Genomic DNA, 24,703 nt, shown 5'->3' on the forward strand with positions numbered 1-24,703 from the left:
GGACCTGGACTCCAAGATCCCTCTGCACATCAATGCTGTTACGGGTCTGGTCATCAACCATTTGCCCTCCCAAATTGCAACACTTGCTGGTATTAATGTCCATCTGCCATTTCTCTGCCCTCTTCTGTAATTGATCTGCATCCCGCTGAACACTTTGACAGCCTTCCTCACTGTCCGCAACTCCAGGCATCTTGGTGTCATGTACAGACTAAGTAACCGTTGCTTCTACATTTATATCCAAGTCAATTCTATACATCACAAACAACAGAGGTCTCATTGCAGATCCCTGTGGACTTTGAGCAAGAATAATGGTCTTCTACCATAATCCTTGGTTGTCTAGGAGTCGGCCAGTCCTGGATCCATATGACCAAGTCGCCATGAACCCTGTGCACTTTTCATCTTCTGGTTCAGCCCATCAATTACAGTTGTGTAATTAGGCAATGTGTTTGCTTCCTGAGCACATTGCTAGGTTTGATATTTGACATTGTATCTAATCATATCTATAAATCATAAGCAATTTTGAGAGATTTCTTTGTGAAGATCTTAGAAATGCTACTTAATGCAGGGAGTTTGCTGTTAATTGACAAATATTCATGTCCAAGCATCATAACACTGGCTGCAATGTGCCATCTACAAAATGCACTGCATTTACCCCAGCAGTATCTCAAAGAGGAAAAGTAACGAGACTGATTGCAATGATAGTGGGTTTGCCTCATTAAAGTGGGATTGGATAGACTGGGGTTGTAGATGCCCACAGAATGTTTCCCCTGGGGGTGAATTCTAAAACCATGGGATGTGCTTTCAGAAGGTTGGGATAAATTCTCTTCCCAGAGAATCTTGGAATTTCCTGTCTTGAGAGGACCACGTTAACATTGTTTTTATTCAAAAACTGAGATGTGTGGATTTGTAGACATAAAGGGAATAACATGGTATGGAGACATGGCAGAGCTGGGACAGCGGCCATGAATGGTGTGGCATGCACCAAGGAACTTACTCTGACTTGTCCTGAATATTAACTCCATTTGCCAAATAAATGAAAGAATACAAGTATTGGAATTGATGGATCTTGTGGCCTCTTGAGTCTGCTCTGCCAAAGATTGTGGTCATGGCCAATCTCAATCTTCACCACTTTCCCATGTGATCCTTGTAACCCAGCATTTCTCTACAATCCATAAATCTGTCAAGATCAACCTTGAATGACTTTTCTATTTCAATGAATGCAGAAAATAATACTTATTTAAATAATTTATGCTCCCTTATGAGCCCGAGCCCTTAGTATAGATTCCCTTATCAAGGCTAGGTCCACACGTCCCTCCCATATCCTTGTAGAATCTTTCAATGAGACCCTCTCATTCTTCGCTGTGAAAAGTATTGGCTGTTGTGCATAAGCAATCCATGAAAGATGCACTTAAACAAAAATAACAGGGTGGTGGGAACCAGAGTATCAGGTCAGCAAATGGAAGGATTGACAGGAGTGGAGGTTAGGACCAGCAAGTCTCAAAAGGACAGGGAGGGAGAGGTTAATGAGCACGGTGAAAGTAATGGGTTGAATGTTTATTGCATTGAAAGGAGTATCTATGGGTAAACAGAATAAACTTAGCATGAATCACTGCATGGTTGTGAGGGGGACAAGGACTGGTAACTCAACATTCCAGTTTTGGTATTTTATACGTGACAGGGGGAGGTAACAGGTCGAGGAGTTATGTTATGAATCGGAGAATGTGCTGCGGCACTCCGAGGGGACTTCTGGAGAGTTCATCCATTGAGCTAAAGGGTAGAGCTCAAAAATAAGCAATCACTAATGGGCCTAATATACTATAAGCTTTCCAACAGCACGCGGGAGTTACTGGAAGGAATATGTAGACAGATTACGAAACGTTGCAGGAGCAACAAGGCTGTCAGAGGGGCACCTTTCACTTCCCCAATATTGACTGGCACTTCAAAAAGACTTAGAAGGGGCAGAATTGTTAGGTTTATTCATGTGGGTATCTCAAAACTTGTGGATAGTCTAACTCAGAGGGACCAAACGGACTATGTTACTCAAACTCAATTAACCATTCTACCGCCCACTTGCCCAACTGACCAAGGTCATGCTGTATAAGAAAATAACTGCAGATGCTGGTACAAATCGATGGTATTTAGTCACAAAATGCTGGAGTAACTCAGCAGGTCAGGCAGCATCTCGGGAGAGAAGGAATGGGCGACGTTTCGGGTCGAGACCCTTCTTCGGACTCATGCTGTAACCTTTGATAAATAATCATCTTTGCTGTCTACAATACCACCCACTTTAGTGTCATCTGCAAACTTACTAACCCTGCCTTGCACATTCTCATCCAAATCGTTGATATAAACCACAAATAGCACCTCGCACTGATCCTCGATGCACATCACAAGTCCAAAAAGCAACCTTCCACTATCACCCTCTGCTTCCTTCCTTGAAATTAATTTTCATTTCAGTCGGTCAGCTCTCCCTGGACCCCATGCCATCTAACCTTCCAGAATAGCCTACCACGTGGAACTTTGTAAACGCCTGTATGGATTTCAGCAAGGCATTTAACAGTGTAGGGAAGAACTGTAGATGCTGGTTTAAATCGAAGGTAGACAAAATGTTGGGAGTAATTCAGCGGGACACACAGCATCTCAGGAGAGAAGGAATGGGTGACGTTTCGGGTCGCGACCCTTCTTCAGACTGATGTCAGGGGAGGGGCCTGACCGGCTGAGTTACTCCAGCATTTTGTATCTGCCCTAGACATTTACAGTATTGCCCTCAACCTTTTTGTACATTGTCAAACAACTCCGATTCGTGAGACACCATCTCCCACGTACAAAACTGTGCTGACTATCCCTCATCAGCCTTGCCTGTCTAATTGCATGTGTATTTTATCCCTCAGAATACTCTCTAGTAAGTTTTCGACCACAAATGTTAGGCTCAATGGCGTGTAGTTCCCGGGCTTTTACTTGCAGCCCTTCTTACATAGAGGCACATTTGCCACTGTGCAGTCTTCCAGCACCTCACCCGTAGTTAATGACGACTCATATCTCAGCCAGGACACTTGCAAATTATTCTCTAACTTCCACGGTGTCCAAGGATATATCTGATCAGGTCCAGATGTGTCCACCTTCAAATGCGTTCAGTACCTCCTCAACCATAATACTGACTGCCCTCAAGACATTTCCATTGTCTGCCCCAAGTGCCTCGCTGGGATTCAACTCCATCTGCCATTTCTCCAGCCATTTTTGTAGCTGATCTATATTGTGCTTTATACTTTGACAGCCTCTCTCAGTCCACAACTCCACCAATTTTGGTGTTGTCTGCAAAATTACTAATCACATGCATCTTAATCTTTAGCCTACCATGTCTTACTAAAATCCATATGAACATCCACTGCCCTACCCACTTCAATCACCTACATCACCTCCTCAAAAAACTCAATCAAGTTAATAAGACATAACCTGCTGCATATTAAGCCACGCTGACCATTACCAATTAGCCCATTCTTTTCCAAATGCAAGTAAATCCTATCCTAAAAGAATTTTCTCCAGTAACTACTCACACATGGCCCACTGGCCTATAATTTCCTTGATCGTCTCTACTTTTTTCTGTTTAAGGAGGAAAGTAGAGAACTATTCTCTAAAAAAAATTGTCACCTTCGACTGAGAAGCAAGATCACCCAGTTGAATAACTGGATGGGCAAAGGAGCTATTTAAAAAATGCAAGTGGCTGGAAGTTATAACTGAATAGAGAAGCTGATTGACTTGCTAATCAGATTACACAATTTGCAGCGTTTTGGATTTGTGGAAATATCTTAAAAATAGAGGCTTTATTGGGTCAAATAATTCAATTCAATTGAGAACTGAAAAAGATTAACAGCGAGGCTACGGAAATTTTGGCAGGGTTTTTAGTTACTTCAGACTTAACTGGAGAAATTTTTTAAACCATGACTCAAAATTGAAGATAAAATCTAGTAAGTGGAATTGCTTGGATTATGCTGGTGTTGTCAACGTACAACAGGAAGTCTAGCTTAAGTCAAGATTGTTAATTTATATGAGGCACGTTGACAGCAAGGTGGTGTTGAGGCCAGCAAGAACAAAAAGCAACCATTACTGGAGAGTGACGGGCTAGTTGGAAACAATGCAGATGTTGAGGTTGCTGAAGAAAACACTGCAGTCAAGAGAATGGCACAAGAATAATTGGAACATTTTCAGTGTTTTGACAGGAGACACTGACCTAACCAGCATGGAATTCAAATACCATTTTGCATGAAATATTACTATGAACTAGGAAAGCAGCGTGGGCTGTGGAGGTCAAGTCAGTGGATATTTTTATGGCGGAGATAGATTCTTGATTAGTACGGGTGTCAGAGGTTATGGGGAGAAGGCAGGAGAATGGAGTTAGGAGGGAGCGATAGATCAGCCATGATTGAATGGTGGAGTAGACTTGATGGGCCAATTGGCCTTATTCTACTCCTATTCCTTATGACCTGAAGAACCTCAAGAAAGATGAATTTGGATGGATGGATGGAGGGAGGGGAGGAATGGAGAAAATCAGTCATAGGCCAAGATCGAGTAGATTAAAGATTTAAAAATCTATGACCTTTTTTGATAACCCAACCATGGGAAAAACAGTTCCGACTATCTATCCAATCACCCTGCAGCCTCGTTCATTCCAGTGAAAACAAGCCCAGCCTATCCAATCCTTTCCATTATTAAAACATCCCATTCCAGACAACATCCTGGTGAATCTCCTCTGCACTCGACAGCTTCCTACAGTATTCACAATCATACTTTATTAGCCAAGTATGTTTTGCAACATACGAGGAGACAATAGGTGCAGGAGTAGGCCATTCGGCCCTTCATGCCAGCACCACCATTCAATGTCATCATGGCTGATCATTCTTAATCTGTACCCCGTTCCTGCCTTCTCCCCATACCCCCTGACCCCGCTATCCTTAAGAGCTCTATCTAGCTCTCTTGAATGCATTCAGAGAACTGGCCTCCACTGCCTTCTGAGGCAGAGAATTCCAGATTTGCAACTCTCTGACTGAAAAAGTTTTTCCTCATCTCCGTTCTAAATGGCCTTCCCCTTATTCTTAAACTGTGGCCCCTAGTTCTGGACTCCCCCAACATTGGGAACATGTTTCCTGCCTCTAACGTGTCCAACCCCTTAATATTCTTATATGTTCCGATAAGATCCCCTCTCATCCTTCTAAATTCCAATGTATACAAGCCTAGTCGCTCCAGTCTTTCAACATATGACAGTCCCGCCATTCCGGGAATTAATCTAGTGAACCTACGCTGCACGCCCTCAATAGCAAGAATATCCTTCCTCAAATTTGGAGACCAAAACTGCACAGTACTCCAGGTGCGGTCTCACTAGGGCACTGTAAAACTGCAGGACCTCTTTGCTCCTATAACTCCTCTTGTTATGAAGGCCAACATTCCATTGGCTTTCTTCACTGCCTGCTGTACCTGCATGCTTCCTTTCAGTGACTGACACCCAGATCCCGTTGTACGTCCCCTTTTCCTAACTTGACATTATTCAGATAATAATCTGCCTTCCTATTCTTACCACCATAGTGGATAACCTCACTTATCCACATTAAACTGCATCTGCCATGCATCCACCCACTCACACAACCTGTCCAAGTCACCCTGCAACCTCATAGCATCTTCCTCACAGTTCACACTACCACCCAGGCTTTGTATCATCTGCAAATTCGCTAATGGTACTTTTAATCCAAGTCATTAATGTATTTGTAAATAGCTGCAGTCCCAGCACCGAGCCTTGCGGTACCTGTCCCACTTAGGCGATTTGCCATACAATCATAAGCAACAGGACACACAAAATACATTTTAACATGAACATCCACCACAGCGACTCCTCCGCATTCCTCACTGTGATGGAAGGAGAAAACAATTCAATCGCTCCCCTCTTTGTCCTCCAGCGGTATGGCAACCACAACTGCATTGAGGGCAGCCTAATTGGTATTTAGTAAAGTTGCAACACTACCTCACAACTTCTAAGTTATGCCCTGACCTGTGATGGTAAACATCCCACATGTCTTTGTAAACCACCCATCGATCAGTGTGGTCACTCACGGGGAATTATTCACTTATGCTGTGCTAAGGAATTGCCTATCTTACCCATTTGCATTTCTCCGGATTAAATTGAAGTTCCACAAACAAATCTGTGCAATTGTCTTCCCGTTGAATTTGTCTGAAAGCAACCAGTAAAGCTGTGTGAACGACAAACAGCTAGATTCAGCTATCCTTATTGAAGGCCATCACTACTTTATTAGGCTTTGTGTTGGAATGCTACACTTTAAATAGCTGAGACCTTTGCCATGAGTGTTAAATAGAAAATGAAGGTGAAGACAACAAGCCCTCGATCGGCTGGGCAATTGGGCAGAGGAATGCCTGAGAGGAGTTTAATGCAGATAGGTGCAAAATTTAAGGGTCTGTCCCACTTAGGCGATTTTTTTGGCGACTGTCAAAGTCGTAGCAGATCGCCAAAATTTTCTTCTACCCGACGACAATGCCGAGTCAGGTCGAGATTACAGCGTCTTCGGAAACATCGCAAAATTCCCACTCTGTCAATGCTTCCCCGGCGTCATAATTTTCCGCTGAAATCACTGACAAGTTGGTAAGTACTTGAGAGTTTGGAACTATAAAATCTTGTATGGGTTACTTAAAAACCAAGCTTCACTGCAACAAGGCATAAACTGGATTTACTTCCAGTTTACTAATAGCTGTATTAAAAAACATAATTTTAAAAGTGGTTAAGTGGATTTATGTGAAAAGTGTGTGGGCATTCTTTGAAAATGTACAGGAGATACATATCTGGTTTCTGGGTTGCATATCTGGGTTGGGAGCCCACTTTAAATGTAATGGCTGATGGCCATAAATATCACAAAAATTCCCACGCTTACCTGACCGTCAAACTGTCGCCTCCAATCTACCTGTCAAATGTCCTGACGGTAAATAAATTGGTTAAACACAAGCATTTTATGGTATTTTGAAATGACTTTACTTATTTTAATATTATGTGCTTCTAAATGCATCTAAGAGAACCTAGCAAACCTGGGGACAGCATGCGACAGCGCCCGCAGTAAGCGATACCTGGCGACAAGCCAGCTGTCACCGAGAGATTTCACTCCGTACGATTTCTCAGCGACGCACTGAGATCCACTACGATTCTTGGAAGACTCCTCACGATCATGCCCGCGACACCCATCGGTGAACTGTCGGCGACAGCCTAGTCACCGGCAGTCGCCTTAAAATCACCTAAGTGGGACAGGCCCTTTACATTTTGAGAAGTCAAACCATGGCAGGACCATCACAGTGAATGATTGGACCCTGTGGAGCATTGTAGACCAGAGGGATCTAGGAGGATAGGTACACAGTTCCCTGAAGGCGGTGTGTCACAGGTAGATGGGATGGTAAAGACGGCTTTTGGTACATTGGCGTTCAGCAGTTCAGGGTATTGAGTACTGAAGTTGGGACATTGTTACAGTTATACAAGATGTTGTTGGTGAGGCCACATTTGGAGTAGTGCGTTCGGTTTTGGTCACCCTACTGTAGGAAGGATGCCATTAAGCCGGAAAGCGTGCAGAGAAGATTTATGATAATGTAGCCAAGACTTGAGGGGCTGAGCTATAGGACAGGTTAGGACATTACTCCTTGGAGCGCAGGAGGCTGATGAGTCATCTCACAGAGGTGTACAAAATCATGAGGAGACAAGATGAATGCAGTCTTTTACCCAGGGCAGCAGAATGAAGAACCAGACGATATCGGTTTACGGAGAGGGATAATATTTAATAAAAGCTGGTGCAACATTTTCATTTTGAGTGGAGGTTTATGGAACAAGCTGCCAGGAGGTTGTTGAGCAGGCACTGTAACATTTAAATGCCACTTGGGTGGACACAGATAGCAAAGGTTTAGAGGGATATGGGCCAAATGGGATGAGCTTAGGTCAGCACGGACGAGTTGGGCAGATGGGCTATTTGCGTGCCTTACGACTCAGTATAAACCAGATCTTATCCCATGCTAATTCAATCACACAAAAGTACCCTCCTCATTTAATATTCAAAACAAAATTGGTGCATTGCTCTTTTTGGACTTCTACATTTACAGCACCATCAGGCAAGACTTTGAAACCTACAACCTCAAATGTGCTGACCAACTTTTCCATATCAACAAGACATACAGAGATACATTGGATGGGGGCACATTAAAATTAGCTTTTACAGACATAGTCAAGACCAATCTAAAACAGGACACTCACAAGTCGGTTTTTAACAAGCATTTCTTGACAGAAATGGGTTCGAGAGAGCTACAATATTGATCAGAACAGAATTTGAATCCGTGCAAGCAGTTTCTCTTTCTCTTTGAGACTCTCTGCTCTAAAATTTGTGAATGATTGCTTCAACAGTTAAAAACTGCTGCAGGTGACCAAACTGTATAACTGTGTTGAAAAACTCCCAATGCCATTCATTCAACTTTGACTTGAATAAAATGTTAATATAAAGATTTTTTTCTAATTTCACAGATCAAAATATCTTATCCCATTATTAAAAGGACATGCAAAAATATCCCAGTGTTTCGTTTTATAGAGCCCAAACATCACATTGCCAACAACATACGATAAATTTGAAACTGCAGATTTACAGCTGCACACCCCAGTAACAATTTTGACGCACTTAAATTTTCATGCCTTGGAACTGCAGAAGCCTTAGACATGGACGTCTGTAGCCAGATGATCCTGCTTGAAGCAAAACCAGGAGAATTAAAACACACATTTATTACTTTGCAATATGTTCTTTATTTTCCAGTTTCGGATGTGAAAAGAGGCATTAATTTTTAATTAAATACTTAATAAAGCAAAAGTATTTACACATTCATTTAAACTGTAATCAATGAAGGATTCATTCTTGTTGATAATTACAAGCACCTTATGAACTCAGGAATTCTATAAATACAGGAGACACTGCTGCACTTTATCAAAGACAGCAGAAATAACATGGCATTACATTTAGCAATATTGCAAAACATTTATTTACAGAACTGCCCTAACTGTCCTACATTAAGTAGAATCATCTAGGAACTGTACTGTTTATCCGTTTTGTCTAATTAAACTGTTAAACTCTTACTGATTTTTAAAATCCACTACAGGCTTGTTCAAGGCTTTTTATACAACTCATAGGCATAAGAACAGAGGAGTCCAAGGGTCTGGGTGCCCCGCCCCTCAAAATAATCTAGCATAGGGAAGCCAAGTTGATATATCCTGGCATCCCTAAATTAGTTTGCATCGTTGGTGATTTAACACCAAGGTATCCACCATTCTTTTAAAAAAAATCAAAAAGCCCCACCACTTTCCTATGCCCATGACAACCACCTAATTTTAAGGACCATCTCAGCAGCCCTCATTTTTTTCTAAATAGTTATATTTGTTAGACATGAACCGCTGATGTTAAAAAATAGATAAAACCTTGAAGTACCAAGGGTTTATTGAATTGACGTTCTCAGAACCAAGCACTTGATTGTGCAAAAACTCAAAAGGACAGTCCTCATCTGCCTAATGCGATCCGTTATATGACTGACGTGTCAATAATGATTTCTAATTGCCTTCCGATTCTTCTTCAGCTTCTCTCAACCAAGTGAAGAAAGCTGTCACAGATTTCAAAGCCACTCCTTTTCCTTGTTGCTCTGCTGAGTCTTTACTGGACTCCCATTTATAAAAAGCTTCTTCAGATATAACATCCTCATCATACAAAACATCAAAAAATGTCCTTAGTAAACCTGCAAAAAAAAAGAAAAAGAAAATATATACCTTTCAATGCAAGTACCCAAACAGACACCTATAAATGATCACATTCAACATAATCACCATTCTGCCACATCTTACTGTAGGCTACAACCTGACTAGAGCAGTACAGAATCCCAAGTACGTGTTGAGTTCAGGTCAGGCTGTGGAGTGCAGACCAATTTCAGAATTTTACTCAAGTTGCAATGCTTTGCTCATTATTAAGGTGAGTGGCATGCCCCACGGTTGTTTTATATATATATATATGCATGCTTATGGTCTATATGCTTGTGGTCATGCTTATGCTTTGGATATGAGCCAGACATATGCTCTCAGACGAGAACAGGATTAGCACTGGCCATGATTGGAACTACTGCTGCAGATTTGGTGAATGAGTGCCATATTTCCATTCATGGTTTAGATGCTTGCAATCAACACTATTTCAGTCAGATTTGAGTTGAACATGGCCAAGGAAAACCCTTTCAAAGTCATCTATAGTCCATTGAATAGTCATTTTTGTGACATCAGAAATTGAACATTTGTCGGCTTTTAACTTGTGGCATCTTTCACTACAAATTTTCATCCAAATGGCATTGGAAAACTTTAGTAATATATATACTAAAACTCTCGTTTGTTTGTTTGTGATCGAACTTCAGCCAAAACGGTACATGATAGCGCAACAATTTTAGGCTCCCCTTACTCACCATCATCACTTTAGTGATAATGCAAGTAGTTTTATTGAAATTGGTGTTATATTTTTTAAGTTATTCACATTTTAAGTTTAAATCTATCTCCTAGGGAGGGAGGGGGGTGGAGGGAGGGTGAAGGAGGAAGGATAAGGGGGGTTGAGGGGGATGGAGTGGGGGGGAGGGGAAGAGGGGGAGGGTAGGGCTGTGAAGGAGGGGAAGGGGAGGAGGGAGGGAGGGGGGTGGGGTGGAGGGAGGGTGGGGGGGGAGGGGAGGGTTGAGAGAGGGGAGGGGGGAGGACAGGATGCTGCACCAATGCAAGAGAGGTTTGGGCCTAACGGGTCCACTTGATCTAGTATATAACTAAAGTGCCAATCTTATGTTTACAATAGGAAATACACTTTTAGTGGGAATTGCAAGAAACGACGGAACCAAAATGTTACTCTCCAAATCTCAGCAGTCAGACAAGTAGGACCTGTGATATCAACCACTACAAGTAGCAAGTAACCTCATTTCTGCAATTGCAAAAGCAAATTTATGGCAAATCTAACAGAAGTTGTTCTGATTTATCAAACTTGAAAATAATTGGAATGATGTGTTAAATTCAGTGCCCAGGCAAAATGTCATTCATTCAAGCTGTGCTACAGCAACATTTCAGAATGATTACATGTTGATCCATACAATGGAAAGAGACCAACATTAGGCTTTCCAAACACTATGAAGTTGTCAATAAATCTTCAGGATTGAAATGTGCGGATTTTTTCAGACCTGTCCTCAGATTAAACAAAAGCTGCAGGTGGTCTACGAAAAGTTAAAAAAACAAATGCTCTACTTACTTGCTGGTTGTTCTAATATTGCCATTAAGGCCTGGAGGGCATATAGTGCTTGTAGCTCACGCTGGGGATCAGAATTCAGGTATTTTGACAGGACTTTTGCCCTATTTTGAATGATGTCCACATCAACACGAATAGGGTTTTCAACTAAAATGGGCAAGCAAGAAAGGGGATGAAAAGGAAGGAAGAACGGATTAATAATTTTGAATATTTTTTTCAATGCTAAGACAAAAATCAAAGGTATACTTACATACAACAGCAGAATGGCAGATTGACTTCATTAATGCTCTGATGAAGAGTGGTGAAATCATTTGCTTTTCATCTAAATTGGCCTAGAACACAGATATTACTTTGTTAAATTACTATTTACAACTACACTGAGCTCTTTACTGTATGATTATATAAGCTGCACTTCGGCATCGAAAGATAATAAGGATCTCATTTCCAACCCCCACTCTCCACAAATGCGGAACACTGCAAATTTTTAAATATTTAACACAATATGAAATTTATGGGAAGCCAATTTTACAAAAGTCAATTCCACTTAGTAAATTGTGCATATTGGCATATAAGCTACAGTACCCAATATTAAAAAGTGAATCTATAACTTTTTCTTTCTAAATTAAGATATTTCCTCTGCTGCAAAATAAAGTTTAGCATGATTACGTTGTAAACTTACTTCAATCCAATCAAATATTCTTTGGTTTTCAGCTTTCTCCTTAATTAGGTTATCAAACTGTTCGCACAGTTCATCAAAGGACATTTCCATTTTGTCTGGCGTTGTCTCAAGATCAGATTCATTTCCCAGAGTAAATTCTACTTTCTATAAGTAGATAAAATTGAAATTAGACATTTTAAATTGAGTTATTTGACTACATAGAAAACAGGTGCAGGAGGAGGCCAATTGGCCCCTCGTGCCAGCACCGCCATTCATTGTGATCATGCATTGATTGCCATCCTCAGATCCCCAGATTCTGGAAAGTCCTAGTAGATAGGCAAATACCAAATGTACAGTTTTCAATGACAGTAAAACAAAAGCCAGGCGGTCAATTGTTAGTTATCAGAAGAAGGGAAGAATGAATGGGGAATTAGTTAAAAAAACAAACAGCAGAGTTAAACCAGAGGAACCTCAAGTTGGAATTCTTGAATTGGCCAAGAGCCTCAAGGATCAGTTAAGGACATGCGGAGGACAATTTATCTGAATTTGCTGCTGATACAAAGTGGAAATGTGACTTGCAAAAGCACAATGGACAAATGAGCAAAACATTAACAGTTCAATTAAGAAAAATATGAAATTCCATTTCAGAAGAACAAATAAAAAATGTAGATTTTTAAATGGTGGAAAATTAAAGGTAAGAGTTGTAAGTGATCAGATACTTTCTCTCGGGTCAGCACAACCTTTGATGCTCCAGAGAAAACAGTGCAAGTTTGTCCAACCCTCACAGCTAATACTCTCAAACCCTGGCAGCGTTCTGTTAAACATCTTCTGCACCCTCTCCAAAGCCTCCACCCTTCCTATGTTGGGGTGACCAGACCTGCACACAAGACTGCAATGCGGCCTCAAGGTTTTATAAAAGAACATTGCTACCTGACTCTTATTCTCAATGCCCTGATTGATAATGGCAAACATTCAACTATTGACTTGCCACGCCACTTTCATGGAGCCACAAGATCCCAAGTACATTAACGCTGTCAAAGGGTCTTGCCATTAACTGCATTCTTTCCCTTTACATTTGACCTCCCAAAGTTTAACACTTCACACTTGTCCAGATTAAACTCCATCTGCTATTGTGTCACCAATATCTGTAACTGATTACAGACACAAAGGGCTGGAGTAACTCAGCAGGTTAGACAGCATCTCTGGAGAAAAGGAATAGTCGAGACCCTTCTTCAGACAGATTTATATCCTGCTCTCCCTCTGCCAACCTTTCTCACCCTCTGCTACTCCGCTAATTTAAGTGTCGTCTGCAAACTAACTAACTAACCCATATACATTTATATCCAAAAACAAAGTGCTGGAGGAACTTAAGCAGGTGAAGCTGAAGCAGGTCAGATAGCAAATAATACGTGGCCAACCGCAAGAGCCGACAGACCACCGTGAGTGCCGGAGAATGGCAGTAGCTGGAAGTGGAGCCCGTCGAGCTGCTGCTGCTCATCCTGCAGCAGAGCCTGGAAGGATGGAGAAGGCGATGATGGATGAGACGGGAGAGGACTGAGGCCAGTAGAAGAGGGTCTGGTCTATCATGCCTTCAAGGTTGGCTGCAGGAGGCTACCCCGGGGCACAAACGTGGACGGGCGAAGAGAGGGACATCGGTTGCTGTTCGACCAGGGAAGGTGATGGGTGGTGCCCTGCAGCAGCTTGGGGCTTGCCTGAATCAAGCACCACTCAGAGCAAAATGGAGCACGGACTGGACATGGAACATGGCGCCATTACATGCAGGCTCAGTAGACCATTTCTGTACAATTGCCTACAGGAGATGATATGGCAATACTATATTGGACTTTATAAAAAAGAATTTCACTGCACGTTTGCACTTTGCACATGTGACAATGAAGCACCATTCAACCATTGACTGATGGAGCTGGAAAAGGAAGGGCTGAAGCAAGGTCTGGCAGTGATCGGTGGAAACAGGCGAGGGGGTTAAGGGGCAATTGGCATGGCTGGAGTAACAGACTAGACGTGAACAGGAGACAAGGCCAGCAGTGCAAAGGAGACAAAAGTGGGTGTCAGATAAGGAAAGAGGAAGAGTGAAACGTAAAGCCGGAGGAAGAGATATTTGGTAGAAGGGGACAGGGAGGGGAAAGTAGATATAAAAGGAAAGTAAGGGACTCGGGGAAGGGAGTTAGAGGGGAAAGCCGGGTGACCAGGGTGGTGGATGTAATGTGTGCACAATGGGATGGGGTTATTATTACAAATTGAAGAATTGAATGTTCATACCATAGACAATAGGTGCAGGAGGAGGCCATTTGGCCCTTTGAAACAGCACCGCCATTCTTTGTGATCATGGTTGATCATCCACAATCAGTAACCTGTGCCTGCCTTCTCCCCATATCCCTTGATTCCGCTAGCCCCTAGATCTCTATCTAACTCTTTTTTAAATTCATCCAGTGAATTGGCCTCCACTGCCTTCTGTGGCAGCGAATTCCACAAATTCACAACTCTGGGTGAAAAAGCCCCTTCTCATCTCAGCCTTAAATGGTCTCCCCCTCACTCTCAAACTGTGTGGCCCCCGGTTCTGGACTCCCCCAACACTGGGAACACCCCTCCCACATCCAGCCTGTCCAGTCCTTTTACAATTCTATACATTTCTATAAGATCCTCTCTCATCCCTCTAAATTCCAGCCCAGTCTTTCCAATCTTTCCTCATATGACAGTCCCACCATCCCGGGGATTAGCCTCGTGAACCTATGCTGCACTGCCTCAATAGCAAGGATGTCCTTCCTCAAATTTAGAAGGATGAGAGGGGATCCCAGAGAAACATCCAAAATACCAATGGATTGTAATGTACCCAAGCAGAATATGAGGTGCTGTTCATCCACTTTGCACGTGGCTTCACTCTGGTAACAGTGGAGGCCTAGGACAAAAGGTTGGTATGGGAAGGGGGATTCAATGGTTAGCAACCAGAGATCCAATGCAACTTGACAGGCAGGGTGTACGTACTCAGTGAAACAGTCACCTCGTCTACACTTGGTCCTGCCACATCAGGAGTACTGAATGCAAGACAAGGGTGGCAGATTCACCTGTATTTTCCAGCTTTCTCCGCCCCCCCCCCCCCCCCCACTTCATTAATTTAAAGGGCTCTGACCAGAAATGTTGTCTGTCCCATCCGTCCAGAGGATGCCTGACCCATTCATTCCCTACAGCACATCTTAATCCTATCCCAAAGAATCCATTCCGAATAACACTGATGTGAGGCCAATTGGCCTGTAATATCCTGATTATCTCCGCTTCCCCTCCTTCAACAAAGGAACAACATTGGCTACTTCCCAGTCCTCCGGGACCTCCTCTGGTGAGAGGATTCAAAGATATTGGTCAAGGTCCCCGCATTTACCTCTCTCGTCTCTTGCAATAAGCTGGGATAGATCCTTTCAGACCGTGGGGATTTATCCGCCTTGGTGCTCTTCAAGAGTCCAAACAACATCTCCCGGCTCTCAATCTGCCCTGATATTAGTATATCCCACACTGATCGCACCTTCCTCCATGTCCTTGGTGAACAGAGATGCAAAGTACTTGCGTACAGTTCCGGCAGCCCAATTACAGGGAAGATGTAGAGACGTTTGAGAGGGTGCAAAGGAGGTTTACCAGACTGCTGTGTACGAAAGAACTGCAGATGCTGGTTTCAATCGAAGGTAGATACAAAACGCTGGAGTAACTCAGTGGGACAGGCAGCATCTCTGGAGAGGAATGCGTGACGTTTCGGTTCCAGAACCTTCTTCAGACTGCTGCCTGGATTAGGGGGTGTCAGCCACAGAGAGAGGCTGGATTGACTTGGATTGTTTGCTCTGGAATGTCAGAGGTTCAGTGGAGACTTGATGGAATTATTAAATTATGAGACATAGAGTAGACAGTCAGAATCTTTTTCCCCAGGATGGAAATGTCAAACATTAGAGGGCATTCGTTTCGTACGATGAAACTTCAATCCACCAATCATTGAAATAGAAAAGTCATTCAAGGTTGATCTTGACAGATTTAAGGATTGTAAAGAAATGCTGGGTTACAAAGATCACATGGGAAAGTGGTGAAGATTGAGATTGGCCATGATTGCAATAATTGGCAGAGCAGACTCAAGAGTCTACATGGAGGTACAATCCAGGACAAGTCAGAGTAAGTTCCTTGGTGCATGCCATGCCATTCATGGCTGCTGTCCCAGCTCTGCCATGTCTCTATATCACATTATTCCCTTTATGTCTACAAATCCACACATCTCAGTTTTTGAATGAAAACAATGTTGATGCTTCACGTGGCCCTCTCAAGACAGGAAATTTCAAAATTCTCTGTGGAAAGAGAATTTATCTTAAAAGCCCAACCTTCTGAAAGCACATCCCATGGTTTTAGAATTCTCCCCCAGGGGAAACATTCTGTGGGCATCTACAACCCCAGTCTATCCAATCCCACTTTAATGAGGCAAACCCACTATCATTGCAATCAGTCTCGTTACATTTCCTCTTTGAGATACTGCTGGGGTAAATGCAGTGCATTTTGTAGATGGCACATTGCAGCCAGTGTTATGATGCGTGGACATGAATATTTGTCAATTAACAGCAAACTCCCTGCATTAAGTAGTATTTCTAAGATCTTCACAAAGAAATCTCTTAAAATTGCTTATGATTTATAGATATGATTAGATACCAGGTCAAATATCAAAACTAGCAATGTGTTTTTCAGGAAGCAAACATATTGCCTAATTACACAACTGTAATTGATGGGCTGAACCAGAAGATGAAAAGTGCACAGGGTTCACGGCGACTTGGTCATATGGATCCAGGACTGGCCGACTCCTAGACAACCAAGGATTATGGTAGAAGACCATTATTCTTGCTCAAAGTCCACGGGGATCTGCAACGAGACCTATGTTGTTTGTGATGTATAGAATTGACTTGGATATAAATGTAGAAGCAACGGTTACTTAGTCTGTACATGACACCAAGATGCCTGGAGTTGCGGACAGTGAGGAAGGCTGTCAAAGTGTTCAGCGGGATGCAGATCAATTACAGAAGAGGGCAGAGAAATGGCAGATGGACATTAATACCAGCAAGTGTTGCAATTTAGGAGGGCAAATGGTTGATGACCAGAGCATTGATGTGCAGAGGGATCTTGGAGTCCAGGTCCACAGCTCCCTGAAAGTGGCAACACACATAGCATGGGAAAGAAAATGTGTGGTATGATCACCTTCATTGATCGGGCCATTTGTGCAAGAATTAGGAAGTCACATTGCAGCTTTATAGGACTTTGGCTAGGCTGCATTGGGAGTATAGTGTGCAGTTCTGGTAGTCCCACTACAGGAAGGATGTGGAGGCTTTGAGGGTCTACCAAAATGCTGCATGAAGAAGGCCTGATAGAAGTATATAAAATTATGAGCAGCACAGACAGGGTAGACTGGTGGAACCTTTTTCCCCTCGGATGCCTGGGACAAAGTTTTTTAAAAAAATAGAGTGGTGTGTGCCAGGAACACACTGCCAGGGGTGGTGGAGGAGGCAGATATGACAGTGTCATTTGAGGGGCTTTTTAGATTGGCATATGGATATGCTAGGAATGGAGTATGGATCATATGTAGGCAGATGAGATTAGCTTATCTCAGTATATTCAGCGCAGACATGGTGGGCAGATGAGCATGTTCAAGGAGGCTTTTGGCACATTGGTCTTCATCAGTCAGTCTACAGAAGGTGGATGTTAGATTACAGCTGCACATCATGCGGGTGAGGTCCCATTTAGAGCAACGTGTTCAGTTTGGGACACTCTGTAATGGGAAAGGTGTTAAGCAGGAAAGAGTGCAGAGAAGATGTTGCCAGGACATAAAGGGAGAGGTGGGGCAGGCTATGTATAAAATCATGAGGGGTTCAAAAGGGCAAATGCATAGCCTTTTATCCAGAGTAGCAGAATCAATACCAGGCCATCAGCAATGAGCTGCCAGAAGATTTAATTGAGACAGAAACTAAAACATTTAAAAGACATTTGGACAGGTAGATAGAAAGGTTTACTTTAGTTCATTATTGTCTCGTGTACAGCGGTACCTTGAAAAGCTTTTTGTTGTCAACAAAACAAAGGCTATATATTACAAATCAAGCTGCCCAGTGTACAGATACAGGATAAAGGGTATAAACATTTAGCGTAGGATAAAATCCAATTAAAGATAGTTCAAAGGTCTCCAATGCGGTGGATGGGAGGTCAGAACCGCACTCTAACTGGTGAGAGGACTGTTGCCTAAGAACAGCTGGGAAGAAACTGTCCACAAACCTGGAGGTATGCTTTTTCAAACTTCTGTGCTCTTACCTGATGGGAGAGGGGAGAAGAGGGAGTGACCAAGGAGAGACTGGTCCTTGATTGTGCTGCTGGCCTTGCTGAGGCATCGTGTAGTGTAGATGGAGTCCATGGAAGGGAAATTGATTTGTGTGATGGTCTGGGCTACATCTACAGTTTAGAGGGATAGAGTCCACCTTGGCCGGCATGGGAAAGCTGTGCCAAAGGGCCTGTTTCTGTGCTGTATGACTATGGCTAGCGTGTATATTATCATTGCCGTGCCCCAAATGCAAAGCTTGGATACAAATTCAATTATGAAATACCTTGTCAGTGACAAACTTGTTGACGTCCTGTTCCTCAGAAAGGAATTCCTTCCAGCTCAGACCTCCTTCTCTCCACAACGAACCTGCCTTCTTTCGGCTCTGCACAATTTCATTGACAATATTTGGGATTTAGAAACTTAAAATTTCATGCGTAGAAAAGTATGCTCTTAGACAAATGAAAAGAAATTACCAATTCTTTGCAAAGTAAACATAGAAGATCAGCAAGCAGAAGCCCAGCTTTTCCAATGGTGATAAGTGGCTTGGCCACTTCTCTGTTGGGAAAAGATGTTAAAAAACACATTAATTTCAAAAAGACTTTCAAATGAAAGGATTACTTCAACTTTACCCGTGGCTCATCGAGGGACCCCAGTCTATTTTCAATTATACTTTATTGTATAAAGTATCAAGGCACAGTGAAATTCTGTTTTTGCATCCAATTCACACAAAGTACACAAAGAATCGCCACTTTTCTGGCGCTGAGCAAGTTACAAAAGTACTCAGTCTTGTTGTTCCCCCATCACTCTCGACGCCAGGTCCCCTGCTGCTTGCATACATCTGCAATGTTAGAAGGCGTTTCCTTTTTTAAAGTGTCTTTGTGGAAGATCACTGGCCCATCTCTAACTATCCTCGAAGATCCGAGTGAACCGCTCATTTTCCCCTCTCCCAAGCAGCCCCAAACCTTGAGAAGTGTAGGAAAATAACTGCAGATGTTGCTTCAAATCAAAGGTAGACACAAAATGCTGGAGTAACTCAGAGGATCAGGCAACCTCTCAGGAGAGAACAAACGGGTGACGCTTCGGGTCGAGACCATTCTTCAGACTGAAGAAGGGTCTAGACCCAAAGCGTTACCCATTCCTTCTCTCCTGAGATGCTGCCTGGCCTGCTGAGTTACTCCAGCATCGTGTCTATCTTCAAACTTGAGAATGTGCACGGTGGCGCAGCGGTAGAGTTGCTGTCTTACAGCTAATGCAGCGCCGGAGACTCAGATTCGATCCTGACTACGGACGCCGTCTGTATGGAGTTTGTACGTTCTCCCCGTGACCTGCTTGGGTTTTCTCGGAGATCTTCGGGTTTCCTCCCACACTCCAAAGACGTACAGGTATGTAGGTTAATTGACTGGGTAAATGTAAAAATTGTCCCTAGTGTGTGTAGGATAGTGTTAATGTGCGGGGATCGCTGGGCGGCACGGACTCAGTGGGCCGAAGGGCCTGTTTCCGCACTGTATCTCTAAATCTAAATGTCGATGTTTGGGGATTTCTAGAATTTAAACAAAATGAACAGCAATATTTGGTGATTCTCACTACTAACATTGATGCACATGTCCAGCACAATGTTGCAAATAGTCAGAATGGCTTTGGAGTCTAGATGGCAATCATTGACCAGAATACACATATTTTGACCAGCCATTTTAACCAAAATACAAGTAGCTTCTTCAATTAGATTTTCCAATCAACAGCGAACCTCAACATATTTATAATTGGCAAGATTAAATGAAAGCAATGCCACTGAATGCCAAGAGGAAGACATTGCACTCGTTATTTGCCAGGAACAAACATTACTATCTATTAAATCAACTAACCCGAAGACATCCATATTTAGCTTTAAGTTTCATTTAGAGATCCAGCACGGAAACAGGCCCTTTGGCCCAGAGTCCACGCCAACCATTGCTCACCTATTCACATTAGTTCAATGTTATTCCACCTTCTCATCCACTCCCTACGGACCTGGGGCAATTTGGAAGCGCCGATTAATCAACAAACCTGCACGTCTTTGGGATGTGTGCGGAACCCAGAGAGTATCTGGCGGAAACCCATGTGGTCACAGGGAGAATTTGTAAACTCCACGCAGACAGCACCCGAGGTCAGGATAGAACCTAGGTCTCCAGTGCAGAAATTGTGCCGTTGTGCAGTCACATCTCATCATATATGTACAAATTTAATTGAAGTTGAAACTTCAGCTTTAAACTAGCAACCCTCGTCATTCAGTGAATAATACAAATAGATCATTAGTTTGAGCACCATTCTATGGTACAAAACCATTCTGAACGCTGTTACATACATATTGCAAGTGCTACTTTGTTCACATTAAAAAACCCTGATGTTATTTGAAAAGGGACAAAATGGTTGGTGTCCTGGCTAAAATATATCCCACAATCTTCATCACCAAAAAACATTTCTTTAATTACTGCTTAAAACCTTGTTCTGTGCACGTATTTGCTGAGTTAACAGCGGCTACACTTCAGAATTTATTGGCTTAAAACTCCATGGTGATGTAAAGTGCTAGAAAAGCTATTTTTAAATGAAATTTAATATTCACCATAATTCCCAGTCTCCACCCTATGACGGTTATCATTTTGAAACAGCTGCTAGGTGAACACATTACAAATGGAAACATTACCTGAAAAGCTCTGCCATTGGTATACCTCCATCATGCAACATGTGAACAATTAGTTCAGCAAGGTATTGCCATATATGTGGAATATCAATTTCCATATCTTCAGCTATTTCAAGGGTATCACTTAGCCTGTGGTACATAAAAATAAAAGCCTTAGTATAGAACAAATAATTAACTAAAAACATTTAAGTTTTAAATACAGAAGGGTACTCGTTCCATCTACTAATACAGATCACACTCATGCTGAAGTATAACCTCAAATTTATAAGCTATTTAAAGCTAAGAAATAAACACCCAGTTATCAAGTGCCTGTAAGATAGAGGGGAGGGCAGAGCAAGAAAACAAAGTGATTTAGGTCATTTAGAAACATTTGATCAAATTCCCAGAAAGGAAAAGCCTTTTTAAAATGATGTGGCTGGAAAACATTTTGGGTAAAATTAACAGGTTAATGTGTAACGAAACTTGCAAGTCCATAGTGCACACAGTGTGTACATTCTTACCCTTTGTAATACTGTTGTTTTGACAGAATGCCAGCTTTTACAAGTTGGTACAGAAGGATGCCCATATGTTCTCTTGCTATTGCACTTCTTTCCAAAGTTGACTCCACCCCACTTCGAACAAAGACGTGTAGAATCTTAGATGACTCAAGTTCCTGTACACATTGCAATGCTTCCTAAAGAAAATTAAATAGGCTTTCAATTTCCTTTTTAAAATTGCACAAAATATTGTTATAGTAATATGCCCAACTTCTGAATGAACAATATTAAATACAGATGCTCCCCGCCTTACGATGCTTCGACTTTGCGATGGTGCAAACGGCAGCTCGCTTCCGGCCACGTGATCACGTGTATTAAACGCATTTCGACTTACGATATTATTGTTTTCAGATGGGTTTCTCGGAACAGAACCCCATCGAGAGTTGAGGAGCGCCTGTATTTCATGTAGCTTATTAGAAGATATGCTGCTTTATAATAATGAATATCACAGAATAAAATACCACGTTGCCAATATATGGTTATAACCTCTTTATTGTGAAAATAACAACTCCATTTATGCCCTCGATCCTGCCCCAGCATACAGCAAGATCATGGATGATCTACAATACAATACAATACATCTTTATTGTCATTGTACCCAGGGGTACAACGAGATTGGGAATGCGCCTCCCATAAGATGCAATAATTTAAGTAATTTAGACAGCAGCAACCCAACGAAACGAAACAGTTGTAACAGATCTATTCTCATCCTCAACAATACTTTTATATTCTCTCACTCCCTATATACCTCAACTTGGTTTTAAATTTGAATGTCTGGCAGTTGTCTCCTTGATTAAGAAGGGTCTCGACCCGAAACATCACCCATTCCTTCTCTCCAGAGATGCTGCCTGTCCTCTGAGTTACTCCAGCATTTTGCGTCTCCTTGATTAATCTCTTCAAAGATCGGAGGTGAAGAATTCCAAAGATTCACAACCCTCAGGAGAAATTTCTCCTCATTTCCACCTATAATAGGGTGACTTCCTATTTTAAACAATGTTCCTCATTCTAGAAAATCCCATTCCGGAAAATATTCTGTCAGCATGCATCCTGTCAATCCATCAGCATCTGTTTCAATAAGGCAAACCTTCATTCTTCTATACTCCAAAGAGTTCAAATCAAACCTGGTTGACCACGATCAATGGTTTCATCCCTGGAATTTAGTGAACCTTCTCTACACAGCCTTCAACCCAAGTGCATCATTACTTAGCCAAACCCTTTCTGTACCAACCTTTCTTTAATAAGCCAACACACTCTTACCTCGTTGTAATTCCTTTAAGGCACTATCAAAAATGTTCTAGAAACTAAATACACTGCGTTTATTGGTTCCTCTTTATCCAACCCATTATTACATCGAGGAACTCGCAAATTTGTCAAATATAATATTCTTTTTATAAAACCATATTAACTCTGGTTGATTGTTTAATGATTTTCTAAATATTCTGCTCCTTAATTATTGATTATTGATTACCTCCTTAATTATTGATTCCAGCATTTTCCCCAGTGGTAGATTAAAGGTTAACGGGCCTAAACCTTTGTTTCCACATGGAATAATGGCCATACATTTCTCTGGGATCTCTCCAAATCCTAAGTTTTGCTAGATAATAACCAACAACACCTAGTTTCTGCATCACTTCCCTTAAGACAACAGGCTTATGTCTAGGTGTCTTGCAGGTCTAGCCATTATGTCTAGGTGTCTTGCAGGTCTATGGCCCCAATAGTAGGCCTAAGATCTAACTGGAGCTCCTTAGTTAGCCTCAATGTGCATTTGTCTTAGTCTTTTTATACCGTATGCCACGATTAGAAATATTTCCTTAAATGTCTGTCCATCATTAATCAACTTTACTGATCCATTTTAGCCGACTCAATCGACATACCGTTGAGATTCCCTTTAAGATTAGGCATTAGTTCCAAGGCCAATTTCGCTCTCAAATCAAATTTGAGTTCTACCAATGTCAATAGCCTTTTCTCCAGTTGGTCCCTCGTATATTCTAGGAAACTATCCTGATACATTATGAATTCATAATAACCAACAACACCTAGTTTCTGCATCACTTCCCTTAAGACAACAGGCTTATGTCTAGGTGTCTTGCAGGTCTAGCCATTTTGTCTAGGTGTCTTGCAGGTCTATGGCCCCAATAGTAGGCCTAAGATCTAACTGGAGCGCCGATTAATCAACAAACCTGCACGTCTTTGGGATGTGTGCGGAACCCAGAGAGCATCTGGCGGAAACCCATGTGGTCACAGGGAGAATTTGTAAACTTCACGCAGACAGCACCCGAGGTCAGGATAGAACCTAGGTCTCCAGTGCAGAAATTGTGCCGTTGTGCGGTCACATCTCATCATATATGTACAAATTTAATTGAAGTTGAAACTTCAGCTTTAAACTAGCAACCCTAGTCATTCAGTGAATAATACAAATAGATCATTGTAGGTCATTGCAACCTACAACAATTTAATTTGTCCAATCTATATGACTAAACAAAACTTGATAAACAATGGGCAAATTCATGAATTAGTAGGCTGCACACACACAGTCTGGTATTTGCTGTGGGATGACTGTTAGTTCATCAATTGCCAGTTGACTTCACTGTTTTTTCCATGCCCATCACTTCCAGTTACAATCGAAGTTAGACAGAAAATGCTGGAGTAACTCAGCGGGTCAGGAGCATTTCTGGAGAGAAGGAATCTCGACCCAAAACGTCACCCATTCCTTCTCTCCCGAGATGCTGCCTGACCCACTGAGTTACTCCAGCATTTTGTGTCTACCTTCGATTTAAACCAGCATCTGCAGGTTTTTTTCCTACACCACCAGTTACAATGCTGTACAATCTGCCTTGAATAATTTTCTACAGCGCAGACGAGCTAATTTTCCAAGTCGCCAAAATAAATAGGACTGCTACTTAATCTGTTCAAACATAATGAACTGATTAACATTTGTGCTCACCTTCATATCATTGATATGCAAATATTCCTCAATGATGGCCTTGGATTTCTTTTCAAGCTCTTCATCAGAAAGGGTAGGTTTATCAGATGTTGTAGAAACAGAGACTGGTTCAAGCTTAACTGGTAAAATAATAATTGGAATAAGTTTTTTAAAAACTTGTCTGAATCACTGCAGCCTTCCCACAATGTAGATAATTGCAATGTTTAATTTAAATGTGCCTTGATCAG

The 24,703-nt window shown here is 42.0% G+C and overlaps 1 protein-coding gene across 6 annotated transcripts in view; it reads right to left on the reverse strand.

The window, feature by feature from the left end:
- Positions 1-7,933: 7,933 nt before the first annotated feature.
- The window catches only part of eif4g1a (eukaryotic translation initiation factor 4 gamma, 1a), a 114,572-nt gene continuing 97,802 nt past the window's right edge, over positions 7,934-24,703 (reverse strand). For all 6 annotated transcript variants that reach the window (XM_078410180.1, XM_078410185.1, XM_078410184.1 and 3 more), the window contains 9 exons: positions 24,477-24,595; positions 21,497-21,669; positions 21,000-21,125; positions 18,793-18,874; positions 18,603-18,701; positions 12,001-12,144; positions 11,572-11,653; positions 11,325-11,468; positions 7,934-9,798 (listed from right to left, as the gene is read on the reverse strand). In XM_078410180.1, coding sequence (XP_078266306.1) covers positions 9,617-9,798; positions 11,325-11,468; positions 11,572-11,653; positions 12,001-12,144; positions 18,603-18,701; positions 18,793-18,874; positions 21,000-21,125; positions 21,497-21,669; positions 24,477-24,595 — 1,151 coding nt within the window. In that variant the 3' untranslated portion in view covers positions 7,934-9,616. The remainder of the gene's footprint in view (positions 9,799-11,324; positions 11,469-11,571; positions 11,654-12,000; positions 12,145-18,602; positions 18,702-18,792; positions 18,875-20,999; positions 21,126-21,496; positions 21,670-24,476; positions 24,596-24,703) is intronic.

This window comes from Rhinoraja longicauda, chromosome 13 (genome assembly GCF_053455715.1).
Source record: "Rhinoraja longicauda isolate Sanriku21f chromosome 13, sRhiLon1.1, whole genome shotgun sequence".
NCBI lineage: Eukaryota > Metazoa > Chordata > Chondrichthyes > Rajiformes > Arhynchobatidae > Rhinoraja > Rhinoraja longicauda.